At 46.8% G+C, this 14,597-nt stretch overlaps 1 protein-coding gene across 2 annotated transcripts in view; it reads right to left on the bottom strand.

The window, feature by feature from the left end:
* The window catches only part of MSN (moesin), a 66,467-nt gene extending 52,101 nt beyond the window's left edge, over positions 1-14,366 (bottom strand). For both annotated transcript variants that reach the window (XM_024116543.3, XM_007119461.3), the window contains exon 1: positions 14,153-14,366. Coding sequence is in view for 1 of the 2 variants with exons in the window: in XM_007119461.3 (XP_007119523.1) it covers positions 14,153-14,164 (12 nt within the window). In the remaining variant the exon portion in view is untranslated. The remainder of the gene's footprint in view (positions 1-14,152) is intronic.
* Positions 14,367-14,597: the final 231 nt, after the last annotated feature.

The following is a 14,597-nucleotide window of genomic DNA, read 5'->3' as shown; positions in this document are numbered from 1 at the left end:
TCCCTGTTTTCAAGAAGCTTACATTCTCAGTGGGCTACGCTGATAGAATGAAAACAACACACTCCTGAGAGTCTTGGCTTAAAGACTTGCTTCTGCCCCTGACTGTCTACATGACTTTGAGCAAGTATCTTCCCCTTGTTGTGTGTTATAGTTGACAAACAGATCTTCCATAGATTCAGGTAATTTGCTTCCTTTATAAAACATAAAATTCTGGGGTGGACTCGGGGTTTTCAAATGGCCAGGACAGCAGCAAGAAGCCATGGGTAGTATGTGGAGAAAATAAAAGTCACACTAGATGGAGGAGAATCTCTATCCAAAGACCTTGAATGTTCCCCATGAGCTATTTGCCCAAGACAGGTAGGATGGGCAGGCCTTTGAAGAGCATATAGTCAGTGACAGACACAGAGTCCTGTCCTTCTAACAGTACATGGCTGGTTTGAGGCCAGAAGGCCTGAAAGGAGCCAGTTTCACTGAAGCGTCTATAAATACTTCCACCTCCAGCTGAAGAGATGTTAGGAAACCCTCTATTCTAGTACCACTCATTTGTTGCTAAAGAGCTGAAGAGAAGGTGGTACCTCCCTCCCCGGCCACTTGTGGCCATTTTTTAGTAGGGCTGTGCTGGGGCCAGTTGGAGCCATGCTGCCCAGGTAAGTGGGGAGATGGGGACTTCCCTGCATACCTCCCACTAAAAGCATCAAGTTGTGGGGCACCTATGGGAATGCTTGCTCGGGGAAACTGTAGCATCTGACGTTATGGGCTCAGAAGCTTGATGAGCAACACACATAGAGCAGAACTTTAAAAGGCCAACTGGAACAAAAATTATGGGGTGTCATGGACCTACCCTCCCTCCCCTGTGCCGCACACCTCACAGAGCATTTCCAGGTGCATTATGCCCAAATCTTCACCATAACCCTAAGAAGTAGGGTGCTATCACTCTTTCCATTTTACAGATGGGAAATTGAAATCTGGAATGGTTTGAGAAGTCTACTCTGGTGTGTCAAGGCCAGCAAGACTCTCTCTCAGGGCTCTCCACCCTATAGGTGCTAATGCATCTTCCCTTCTCCAACGTGTATTTTCTCATCAGTACCTAATATGTCCTACCAGGTACTCATCCAACACTGTTGGATCCCTTGCATACATTACTGCTGCTTCCCCTTCTCCATGTCTGTCACTGACTATGCACTCTTCAAAGGCCTGCCCATCCCTAACCATCTCCACCTGAACAACAGCCCCTTCTTGAGGCAGGAGGAGTTAGAAACTTTCAAATCTACAAGTTTACTAAAGGAGAAAGCATGGGAGCCCAGGTGGCTTCAATACCACATGATAAGTATCATAACAGAAATTCTTACAAGGTACAGTGGGCACACAGAAGATAGTACAACTAATACTACCTGGGAGTATTAAAGAAAGTATCCAGTGATGGTGTCATGGAGTGGGGGGAGGTGAGGAAGAGACCCTTGACATTTCAAGTTGAAAGAAAAAAACATATGCTAAAGGTGAAAGATATAAGAGGTATGGCTTACTTGGGGAAACTTAATCCCACAAAGCTACAGCATAGCGTACATGTGGGGCCAAGTGGGACCTGAGTCTGGAGAGAGAGCTAGGATGGAGCCAGGTATCAAAGGGCTCTCCATATATACCATGCTAAGGGGTTTAGATTTTCTCTTGTTCACATTCACTGCAGTGTTATAAATACTGGCAAATGCTGGGAGTAATCTAAATCACCGGCAAAAGGGGAATGGTTAGTAAATTATGACATAGTCATTGGATGGAATTTTGTAAAGGCATTAAAATGTTCATTTTTAAAAACTAAATAGCATTTACCTAAGTTTTTAGTGATACGTTAAATAGGGATAAAGAAGTAAGATTTTTTTATGTACAATACGATTATACCATGGAAAACTAAGGTACATATATGAGATGTGATGAGAAATACACATAAACAATAACTGCTATGTTAAAATGGTGGACTTATGGAAGATGTCTCCCTCTATTTGCTAAACTCTGTCATATGCCATGTTGTTGGGTTTCATAAAAAAGGGGAAATATAAAAATAACCACTCTTCTTCTATTTGACTCCTCTTTCTTTCTCCCCTTCTCTACCCTCTACTGGTTTCCCTACTCTCCCTCACCAACAGCATTTCTAATCTACCAACTGTGACTGGAATCCTTAACAACAAATGTGAGGCCCCTAGGAAGGAAAGGCTGCCAGCAAGGTGGCTACTGCAAGCAGCAAGCTCCTGCATGGTCCAGAGGCCGTTCCAGCTCAATGATGGAGAAGAATCTTCCACCCAAAAGCATTGTCCAGCTTTACCCAACTAAGTCTTCTCTGATTAAACTGCCCTAGGAACTTATTCCCAAAGAAGACAGACACCAAGAAGACTTCTATCTTGCCCTCACTCCAGGAGGCTCAGGGCAGGTGAAGATCATGTTCATGGACAACTCCTAGGTGGTTGATATACAGCCTGGGATCCTTGATTTACAAGCAAGCACCGTACAAAATGTCAGTGAGGAGGAAGAAGGGTGAAAACAGATCCAGCCAAGGGCACACCATCTCCAGGAACTAGCTTATGCCTCATCAGCCTATCACTCCCTCATGGGAAATTCAGAAATCCCTCCCCTTTCATCTACAGGTCTAACACCACAGGAAGCCATATTCACAAAATGCAGGATAAGTTGAAGGCTGAACACTAGGCCTATGGCAATCTCCCTCACTAGAAATTTCTCCCCTTCACTCCACCCAAGACCACATCACCTAGCTCTCCTGATCCAAGGGCAGCAAAGGCACCGGTGACTACGACAGAAGAAGGGGAAGGGGAGCTTGGCAATTTAAGACTCAGCCAAAAGCAATTTCATAACCCTAAGGAGAGGGATGTTGTGGGGGAAGGGAGTAGAGGAAGTCAAATCTCATTTGTATTTCAGTTTTGGTTTGTTTCTTGGTCTTCTCCTTCCCTACTGGAACAATGACCAATTCAAGGGTCTTATATTCTTCCTGGAGTCACCAATGACCCAAAATAGCCAGCAACTGTACTCTGCAGGCTGAACTCCAAGGCCCCACCCACAAGGCACTCAGTTAACAGTTGTCTCTCCAAGCCAGGATACACATGGCAAGCTCTGTGGTAGATGGATCTAATACACCTAAGGAGAACTCACTGAAATAGAGAGGGCTCCTTACACATTGATAGCTGGGGGGCGGGGGAATGACACTCCCATTACCATTCTAAAGAGGAAAGAGCAACTTCTCCAAATAGTCACTGTTCTCTGTTCTGTTACACTCTTTCCAAGAACCTCTTACTATCTTCTTAAAGACTAGGCACAAATAATCAGAATGTCAGAAAAAGCCAATGTTCTCATTTTACAGATATGAAAACTAAGGCCCATAAAAGTGACCTGCCCAAGGTCACACAGGCAGAGACTAAAAACCAAATATCCTGATTTAGTCTGTTATTCTTTTTGTTGTACCATTTCTACTCAAAAGCATTTAAAAAAAATTCCAGACAAGTGCTCCAAGCTGTGTCAAAAGCTGAGCTCTTCTAAGCTAGGGCTAGACAGCTCAGGACTGGAGATAAAGAGGCAGAGGGACACTGGACGCAGCCCGCTCAGGAAAGTCAAGTGAGAAGCCTAGGCATACGAAAGGCACACGTAAAGAACTCAGCAACTGGAAGGCTTTACTTACTCCAAAGGAGTAGTTTCAGATGCTGAGAGCCTAACCGTGCCCCACCCCACCCCTGAGCCTTTCCAGGCCGAGCAAGACTACTCTTAGGCTATCAGAGATCTAAGTAAGAAGCTAGAGGGAGGTGACCAGGCAGGGTAAGGAGGGCAATGAGAGATAAGAAAGCAGGGTGGAGAAATCACAGTCATTCCAAAGCTCTCTCATCTTCCTCTCTCCTTTCTCACTGGCCCCCACCCTGGCCCCAACAAAGAGCCGCACCTCCTGCTCCAAACAAGCCCTAAAGAAGGAGAAAATAAAAGTTTGCAGATGGCACTATATAAACATGAGGAAGGTGTTCCCTGTACCAAAGAAGAACAAGGCACTAGTTGAGGTGGCAAAGGCATTTGAGGGGGGAAAATATAGCCAAATAAGGCATACTTGACTGGTAAGGAATCATCAGGAAAGGTTCCAGAAGCTGACGTCGCAGGGAGGAAGCCTTTAGTCATTGGTTTCCTCTGGCAACTGGCCTAAGGCCAGGCGGCAAACTCCCAACCTTAGGAAAATGCCCAGGCTATGGTAGAAAGAAAGGCAACTAAGGCTAAATTTTCCCCAGGCCCTCTTCAGGTCCTGCTGGAGCACCTCTCCAAGTACCAGCAGAGAGGTGTAGTATAACCCTGAAGCAAAGTGGCAGATGTCCTCACCAAGCATATGCTAGATCGGCCAAGGCCCAGGTGCCAAGAAGAGTAAGGAACCTGAGGAAAAGGGCTCTACTCCAGTTATATATTTCTGATATTGTTGATATTTTCAAGTTAGAGAAAAGAAAATGCAAACATAAAATGTTAAGTGACTTTTGCTCTCAACAAGGGAACTTCTATGGGTTAGTCAATCTCCCAGGAATATCTGCAAGGATAACTGGAGAGAGGTTTAGCTCACTTAAAACCCTTGAAGATAGCAAAGATCTGTACACCTTAACTAAAGACACCCAAATTGGCTATTACCTTGACCCCCACCCTCCAACTGCATACCACAGATTAGTCAACCTCAGTTAAAGATTACAACAGGTATACAACAGGTATACAGGTATACTCTTGGTATACTTCATCTAACCTTCAGGCTGAGATTTCTGAAAAAGGACAGGGGTGTGGGAGGGGTGAGGGGAAGATCAGACCAAGACAGTAAGATCAGGAACCTTATCTAAATATACTTCAGTGGAGAAAAGAGCCTTGATCTTCCCCAGGTATTTAAGGGAGGCCAGGACTAAAGATAGGGAAGGAAATGCTGACCAAGCCCGATAGGTATGCCTTATTCCCCCTCCTATCTGCCAAATAAATATCCAGGAAAGGATTTCTCAGGATTATACTTTGTTACGTATGACCAAATGCCCACATCTCAACTTTTCTCTCATTAGACCCGGATTGATACCCTGGCCACACAAAATATCTACCAAATTCCCATATAGAAGGGTCACCAGGGACAGGAAGAAACTTCAACCTTTGAAGTCACCTATCACAGGAGCTACCTGGCAAAGCATTACTACTAAGCAAACACAGTGGTAAGTCACCATACCAATGGCCTAGGAGCTAACTCAACACTTACCTTATGCCACAACAAGCCCACTGAAAGGAGCATCAAATCTGGTTCTGTCATCAGGCACAGCGGAAGAGCTGTGCTTTGAAAGGTATCCAAAAGTTCTTTCTTCAAGTTTAGGGCCCAGATGCTCCAGCTGGGTCCTGGCCAGAAAATGCCACACTCTTCAACCTATCACAATCACACACGAAGAAATCCTCCCCTCATTTCCATCCTTTCTCAAATACCTATCCCATAGCAAAGCCTCTGAGAGAACTAAAAGCTGGTTTTAGGCTGCTGACCTAAAGAGAGTAATCACTAAGCTCTATTCCTTGGTTTAGCTCACATGGAAACATGAAGGAAGGAGCTGCTCACATACCCACGTGGGTAACAAAGACAACAAAATTTGTTTTAGTTAATTCACCGGATTCTGGAAAACCCAAGGTAGAGTCTCCCCCAACAAACCCCGTCAGAAGGGGTTTGCCAGTTGAGACAGGACTTTTGGCTCCAACTGACCCTATAAAAAGCAACTTGGTCTATGCTGACATGTACTCTGTGGCTTGTACAATCCACAATCCCTTCAAACAATCAGCACATCAAGCCTTCCTTCATTTCAGACAAACTCATTTTCAAGAGAACACTGGCCTAGGGCCACTTGGTTTACACCCACATACCAAAACTACATCACTGTCCCACCCAGAAAAGCCACTGCCCCCAAGTGTACACATCCTCTAAGGCCTTGTTCATGTCCCAATAAACTCCCTTCTTCTCAAAATCTATAGAAAATGTCATGTACACACTTTTGTCAAACTGTTTTTAAGTGAGTTAGCCCTAAATCTCCAGTTAAATAGGAGATCTATGAAGGCAGCAATTGTATCCTCCATTCATTTATTTGTATCCCTTATAGTAAATAGTACCTAGTAACCACTCAAATAACAGTGAGAATGCAGCTGCCTGCCTTCATTCTTACCATCCTACCTAGCACAGGGTTGGGTATATAGTAGTTCCATAACTAACATTTGCATAGCACTGATTAGATAGATGCTAGGACAGTTCTAAGCACTTTATAGGAATTGCCCTGTTTAATCCTTACAACAACCCTACAAGATAGGTACTACCATTATCTTCACTTTACAGTTGAGGAAAATGAAGCACATAAATTAAGTAACTTGCCCAAGGCTACAAAACTAGTTGGTCACAGAGCTGGGATTTGAATCCAAGCAGTCTGGTTCTAGAGTTTGTGCTTTTCACCAGTACTCTATGTTCCCTTTCTATAAAGGCCTAAAAAGTCCTTTTTTTGGCTAGCTACCTTCATCGGCCTTGGCCTACAAAACCTAAAGGTGATTAGTGAGGGTTGAGGCCAGAACACTCCAGTCTGTATTCAAATGGTTGCAAAGCAGAAAATACTGTTGCCAAAGTGGAATAAAGTACCATAATATTCACCTAACTCAAGGAACAAGACAAGCTGGAGCACTGAGTCAGAATACAAAAAGGTCAGAGCTCAAAATTTTAAATGGCAAAGAGAAAGTGGGGAACTTGGGTGAGGGGCAGGCAGAAAGAGAAAAAAGTCATTTTGAGGCCCTAGAAGAAGTGAGTCACCCACTGACTGAAACTGCTACAGCAGAAGCTATTTAGGGGAACTCCACTGTAGCTATATTGTTAATATAATCACCACAGAGCCAATTCTCTGGACGTCTGTGTCCCATGGGTGAAAAGAGTCATCCTTCCAAGTCAGGCAAGTCCAGTGAGAGACCACTAACTTGGGAATCAGGAAAGCCAAGTTCTCCTCTCAAAACTGTTACCAAGGGACTTCCCTGGTGGCACAGTGGTTAAGAATCCACCTGCCAATGCAGGGCACACGGGTTCAAGCCCTGGTCCGGGAAGATCCCACACACCGTGGAGAAACTAAGCCCGTGCGCCACAACTACTGAGCCTGCGCTCTAGAGCCCGCGAGCCACAACTACTGAGCGCACGTGCCACAACTACTGAAGCCCACGTGCCTAGAGCCCATGCTCCGCAACAAGAGAAGCCACCGCAATGAGAAGCCCATGCACCACAATGAAGAGTAGTCCCCGCTCACCACAACTAGAGAAAGCCCGCGCACAGCAACAAAGACCCAACACAGCCATAAACTAATTAATTAATTAATTAATTGGTAAGGATAATCATAGCTATCATAAAAAAAAAACTGTTACCAACTTCATGTGATCCTGAACAAGCTGGCTAACCTTTTCAGGTATGAATATGTAAAAGAAATAACTCTACTCAATAAAGACTCTTACTGGGACTTCCCTGGTGGTCCAGTGGTTACAAATCCGCCTTCCAATGCAGGGAACGTGTGTTTGATCCCTGGTTGGGGAATTAAGATGCCACATGCTGCAGGGCAACTAAGCCCGCACACCGCAACTACTGAGCCCGCACGCTCTGGAGCCCGTGTGCCACAACTAGAGAGAAGCCCACACTCTGCAACGAAGAGCTCACGCGCTGCAACAAAAGATCCCGCATGCCGCAACTAAGAGCCGACGCAGCCAATAAATAAATATATATATGTATGTATATATATACACATATATATATTTTTTAAATAAAGACTCTTAAAACAGTTAAGTCTAGCCTCAAGCAGGAAAACATAGCTAGTCTCCTCTCCTTAGCTCCCTTCAGTGCACATATCTACTTTCCACCACACTTTACAGCCAAAGCAAAACACTTACCTTCCTGGGAAGTGCTACAAAGAATCCCAAAAGCAAGGTCAGAGCCTGAACCATCTCAATTATCTCCATACAAAGTAACCTTTGAGATGAGCTCTACATACTCAGAACCACTGCTCTTCCCAGGACCATTTTAACACTATGGTCAAGTCACCCACAGCACAAAGGGAGAAAACACTGAGCACACTGCAGCAAGTGCCATTTAAAAGGCAGACATTCAAAATTCCTCCCCTAATCTGGGACCAGGCAAGTTGGATTTTAGTCATAGCCTTATTACCAGTTCATTCAAATCACTTCTGTTTCTTGGGCTTTGGTATCCCCATCTAAAATATAAACTAAACTTAAACTACAAAGTTTAAGGCCAGCTCCTTTGCTCTGTGATTCAAAACACTCCTGTGAGAAACTCAGACCACTCAGAACAATCAGCTAAAAGGGGAGCTTAAGGCTAAGGAAGCTCTTGGTCATTGTAAATACAGATGCATTTGAAATGCTGCACCACACAACAGCCAGCCTTCAGCTCATTGGTGATAGCTACCTTAGGAGGTCAGTTTATGCCCACCAGCTCCTCACTGTCTACCAGTATATCTAACTACCACACTCAACAGGTTAAAAGTAAACTTGAAATATAACTCAGTAGCTTTCTGGCCTCTCAGCAGAACTACAGGAGGCAGGGGCTGGGGGCGGGCCTATGCTACAGACAGGCAAGGAGAAGAAAGGGGGGGAAACCCATGAGGTTTTCTGAGTGTTTGTCTGAGGCTCTTCAGTCAACCCACAGCCTTCACAATATAGTCTCAGTTGGTTTCTTTTTTGTTCCTCAGACATAGCCCATAGACATAGGCCATAGTCTGTAGCCGCAAGAGGAAACGGCCGAGAACACTCATGCCATATTCGTGTCAGAGCTACTAATGAGACAAACCAATTCCCAAGCTAGAAACTCTCTATTCTGAACCCAGTACCCAGGAAGAAACAGCACTCCAGAGGTGTAGGGGGACAAGAAGATACATTTTAGCAAGTGCTGTTGAACTTTGTATTCTCAGCATAGCCTAGCACACTGCCTGGTACAAAGAAGGCACTCAAATGTTAAGGAAAGGATGTCTGAAGGAATAAACGTACCAATGGGAGGCTTGAGGCTGTACCATCAAGGCTTTCAAGAACATCAGTACTGGAAGGGTCCCTAGAATGTATCTATTACTAGTACAGTTCTCTCATGACAAGCTGGAGAGACTGAGGGCCTGAAGAAAGACCTTGCCTAAAGGCCCACTTCATTTGGATCACTTTACTGAGGACAGGGAAGATGTTCTTCTTACATGGAAAGAGAAGAAGAAAAATTATCAGGTCAGTGTTACCTGCCATTTCCCAACACCCACCTACCAAATCAATGGAGTCCTGAGCTAACCCTCCAAGTGACTGCTCCTGCACCACAAATCAGAACCTGGAATTGAAAAGTTTTTCAGCTCTATCAAGCATTAAATAGGAGGAGGGATGAACAGCAAAACCAGTCAATCATGACAAGACCACCTCTTTCACTTGACCAACAGACTGCCCCAAAAGAGATCACCTTTGTACTGTTTTTTCTTCAGGGGAAGAAGAGTAGAGTGGGGTAGCAGGGAGAAAATATCATGAGTTAGGAAAGATATACATGATAAACTCAGTTCTATCTTTGAAAGATCAGAAACAGACTGTTCCCAACCTGTAATGATGCCAATTTTCAGCAACTCTAGCCATGAAAGACCCAATCCTAGTAGTGTTGGTAGCCAGATATTCTCCCTTCTGGGGACCTTGAGTTTTGAAATTCCAGTGACAGGGATTTCCAGGAAGATACAAAGGGACCTAGATATCCTGTTGCCAAGTAACACTGTTGGAAAAGATTTCAGAATAAATGTAGCTGTCAACTCATCTCATCCCTCTAGACAGAATTGGAACTGGAGTCAAGGAAATAGACCAGATGACCTCTAAATGTCCCTTCCAGCTCCACCATTCAGTAAAGCAATCTCCTGAGAGAAGGAAGAAAGAGAAAAGTAAGAAGAACACCCTCAAGGGCTTCCCTGGTGGCACAATGGTTGGTAGTCCACCTGCCAATGCAGGGGACACGGGTTCCATCCCTGGTCCGGGAAGATCCCACATGCCGCGGAGCAACTAAGGCCATGGGCCACAACTACTGAGCCTGCGCTCTAGAGCCCATGAGCCACAACTACTGGGCCCACGCACCACAACTACTAAAGCCTGTGAGCCTAGAGCCCGTGCTCTGCAACAAGAGAAGACCCCACAATGAGAAGCCTGCACACGGCAACGAAGAATAGCCCCCACTTGCCGCAACTAGAGAAAGCCTGCACGCAGCAACGAAGACCCAACGCAGCCAAAAATAAATAAAATTTTTTAAAAGTTTAAAAAAAAAGAACACCCTTAAAACAAGCTATTGTTACAGCCAGCTAGATAATAATGAAGAGTTAGCAGACTTGTGATCAATACCATCTCTGTCACCCACTCATAGAGCAACCTTCCCTTCTCCAAGCCTAACATGATAGAGTATAGATTAGTTGGTACCTTCGAGGGTCCCACAAAGGCTCTCTTGCCAGACTAGCCCCTCTCTGCCCAGAGAGCTATTCAAGGAGAAGCCTAAAGGAAATCCCCAAGATGGTTCCTGCTCTATCATCTAAACTTTCACAGAAGGCCAAGTGAACTGGAGAACCAAAGAAGTGGACAAATGCAGGATCCAAAGAGTCAGTCTCTCTCACATAACCTCCATTCCTGATCCTTTGTCCACCCCTGAAGTCTACAGGCAGGGAAGGGTTAAGAGACTGATATTCTGCCTCCTATTCAGCAAGTACCACTTTAGTGCCACTCGAGTGGCTCAAGTAATGCTAGGAATGGCAGGAGAATAAACAGTCCACACAGCCCCTGTTAAAGTTTAGCTGAATGCAGACCCAGAAGCCTTCAAATACTTCAAGGAGCTGGACTCCTTATATCTGCTCACATGGATGGTCCCATCAATGACCATTTGATCACCTTTCCCCTGACCTGTTGAGCTAGAGCTAAAAACTCAGGAAACTGAAGAGGTTTTACCAAGACTGATCCTCTAACTAAGTCCCAGATTCAAATCCTAGCTTCACTACTGACTTGCTGCATTATTCTAGGTCAGTGCCTCCTATCTGTGGGTCTCAGTTTCGCCATCTATACAATGAGAACAATTGGACTTGACAATTGTGAAGAGCCTTTTCGACTCTAGTAAACCAAAAACTCAAGAACACCTTGAAAATTCAAAACAATCACTTTTTAGGGAATCCAAGAGTCCCAAAGACTTTGTGATCTAAAAAAGTTAAAGAGGGTAGGGAGGGGGAAAAAAAAACTTTTTTTTTTTACAACTGTCTTATCATCACCACAAAGTATAGACAGTAGTTAATAAACGTCTTCATTCTGGCTACTAAAGCAGACTCAGGAAACTGGCAAGTAGAAGCACAGAATCCAAGAATTGGTTGGGGGGACGGGCATGTAGAGGGGCATGTTTTAACAGATTTAAAGGTAGCTGGGTGACTAAGGGAGAAAATAGGCTGTAAAAGTGAAACTAACCCTAGACAGACTGTAGACATCGTTCATATGAATGAATGGATTTGATTTTTCCACTACCTTCCCTATCTGTCATACTCCAGAAATAGCCTAAAGCACACTAGTGAAGAAGGAATGGAGAATAAGGAATTTTTTCCCTTCATTAAAGTTACTAGCTGGTATGCAGTGAACTAGAGTGTGCCCCTGGATGCCTCAGCATTAGGATAAGGAATGAGAAAAGTAACATGAGGCACTTTGTGACACCTCGAACTCTCACCAGGATACCACACAAATGCCAACCTTGGTTACTTTGCCCAAATCATCCACTTCCTTTTATCTGAGGACCAGAAAGTCCTGAGAATAGGGGGCAATTTGCTTTGAGCAAGAGAGGGGGCTCAACTTCAAAAATCCTTCACTGAGTGAGAATAGAGGGTCAATGGGATAAGCATCAAAAAGCACGGACCCAGATCTTGGTTCTTTCACCATGTGCCCTTAGATACTAGATAGTGTCTGAGATCCCTTTCAGGTTAAGATTCTATGGTCTTAACAGGCATGATATAGTTGTTTCTCCTAAAAGTTGACCATTCCTTATTTGGGACAGGTCCCATTGCCCAGGTGGGCATCGCCCAGGTGGGCTCAGGAATTTCGTAACCATCGCAACATGGTGGGGAGGACGATTAAGAGTCGGGTAGGGGGTGTAACGCTGAAACTTTTTCAGGCAGGGTCGTCCTTTGTCCTTGAAGCACCATTGTCCTTGGAGCACCACAATTCCTTGAGCCAAACAGCATAGGAAATTCTCCAAAGCCGCCAGTCTATCAAAATTTAGCCCTCTCCTTCCAACATGATTCAAGTTTCATTCAATCTGCATAAAACTACTTTCAGTGTTCAGGTACTTTCAGTACCCTAGGCCTGACCTCAAACAGCTCATACTCCAATCTCTCCACAGCAGGAAAAAAGATCACCATGCTGTCTTCTTTGCCACTTTTGACTGAGATAGGATGGTTTAGATAACTTTGAAATAATTTCCAGGCCCATTAAGTTGCATTTAAATGAGAGCTATCTCAGGACTGAAGATGAGAGATGTCACTAAAGAAAAGTGGTTGTGGGGCACAGTCTATTCCCAGAGATCCACCCACCTATTTAGAGAAAGCCACATCTGAAGAGGAGTCAAAGAGTCAACCACAGAGAGATAAAATCAAAGAGAGGCTCCTGGAAGGATTTTTATAATCCTCTGTGATAGCAGAGACTGCCCTCCCCCCTTTTCAAAACCATTCTGTCTCACTTTGTATGTATGTGGGGTGAGGAGGGAGGGGAGTGTGGAAAAGCCCCATGTCATAAAACCATTAGCAACTGAAAAGAGAGAGATGGTAGAAGTACACACTTGTTGAAAACTTGGTGTTTTTGAAGGACAGGTTCTGGAAAGGCAACAATGACTTCGCAGTAAGGCTGCAACACAGTAACGTGGCAACTAAAGCTCAGCACACACCAAAAGAACTGGGCCCCCGACTCCTCTCTTTCAGGGACCTTCAGTCCTTCTCAAGGCTACTAGTCACTATCTCAGCTCTACAAGGCTCAGGCAGTCCTAGGGAGAGGGGTCTGGGATAACTGCATAGCCTAAGCCAGTGCAACAAGTTGCCTGGCCTAAGGGACTCAAGCCAGGGTGGTCACCCAGCCTTCCTGAGCAAGGGAAGGGCCTCAGCAGCCATTTGGCATGACTTGCACAAAAGCAAGCAGGGCTCATTATTCAGGCACACCCCTCCCCCCTCCCTCCTGGGCATCCGGCCCCCCCCTAGGCCCCACTCCCAGGAGGCTTCTTCTCTTCTCAAAACAGCCAGTAGGGTGGAGACCAGATCCTTAGAAGCTACCACCACCCTAGAAAGGTGTGGCCCCACAGGAGAGTCCACACCTCACAGAATAGTATGGAGTGGACAGAGGGAAATAGAGAGCCAGTAAGTAATGGGAAAGGCAGGGATTTGGCGAATGGAGAGGAGGAAGAAACCAGTCTTCTTCTCCCCGACCCGCGCCCCCACCGCGCGCGTCCAGCCCGCCCCGCCCGCAAAGTCTTCTTGCCTCCCTTCAGACTGGTGCCTAGTGAAGTGTTAGCACTCCCGGGTAAGAGCAAGCGGCCTCGATGAGTCTGTCCACAACTCTCTCCTCCCCTCCTAGTGGGAAAAAGCTGAAGCCGCCTGGGGAGGCTGTGGGAAAGGTGAGTGGGGGTACGGGATCCGCCCTAAGCAGCTCCCACCCTCCTCCTTGCTTCTCGGTTCCCATGGCCCCTCCTGGTCAGTGGCAGCCTCGCCCCATAAAAGCGCCAATTCCTGGACTGGGGTAAGTGTCCTCCTCCGAACCAGAGTCCTCTCCCCTGCGCCCAGGGCCCGTCAGGGGTAAAAGGAGACCTTGGGCCCCCAAGGAAGCCTTCCCTACTGTAGCAATTCAAACACAAGGAACTAGAATCTGCGAAAGAAACCGGCCCGCCTGGCCCACACTTCTATCCCTGGACCCCTTTACCCGCGAGGGCGCGCCAGACCCGGACTCCACTGCCGCCCCTCCCCGCGCCTGGCCTCGGCGGAAGGCGCGGCATCGCGAGCGGACGCGCGGCTGCCCAAGCACCCGGCCATCGGCGAGGGGCTATGAGGGTCCGCAAGAGCCCCCGGGGTCGGAAGCGCCCATCCCCGGCACTCACCGTCTTGGGCATGGTGGCGGAAAAGGCGGCGGAGTTGGTGAAGTTTGGCTGGGAGCTGTCGGACGGCGCTGAGAACGCAGTACACACGGCTCAGACTCCGGGGACTGGGGGTTCGGATTGGGTCTCTCGCCAGCGTCGGGGCGACTGCTCCGCTTCCTGCTAACGGGCCACGACTTCACAAACCCCACCCAGGAAAGAGCCGCCCCCGTCGCACCGCCCGCTCCTTTATGTGGCCGGGCTTCCGCACCGCTCCCCGCCCTCGCGCCCGCCTTCTAGCCGGCCGCCGGCCTCGCCCCGCCCAGCCCAGCCCTGCCCTGCCCTGCCCTGCCTGGCCACACCAGCTACTCGGGGGCCAGGCTGGGCCTGGGCGCCCCGGTGGGGGCTCCCACCCCTCACCTGGGCCTGCCTGCCCCTCTCCCACCCGCTTCACGGCCCCTGGCCCTCA

This window comes from Physeter macrocephalus, chromosome 21, assembly GCF_002837175.3.
Source record: "Physeter macrocephalus isolate SW-GA chromosome 21, ASM283717v5, whole genome shotgun sequence".
NCBI classification, from domain to species: domain Eukaryota; kingdom Metazoa; phylum Chordata; class Mammalia; order Artiodactyla; family Physeteridae; genus Physeter; species Physeter macrocephalus.
Note: the sequence above shows the minus strand (reverse complement) of the source record. Positions and strands in the feature narration are given on the sequence as shown.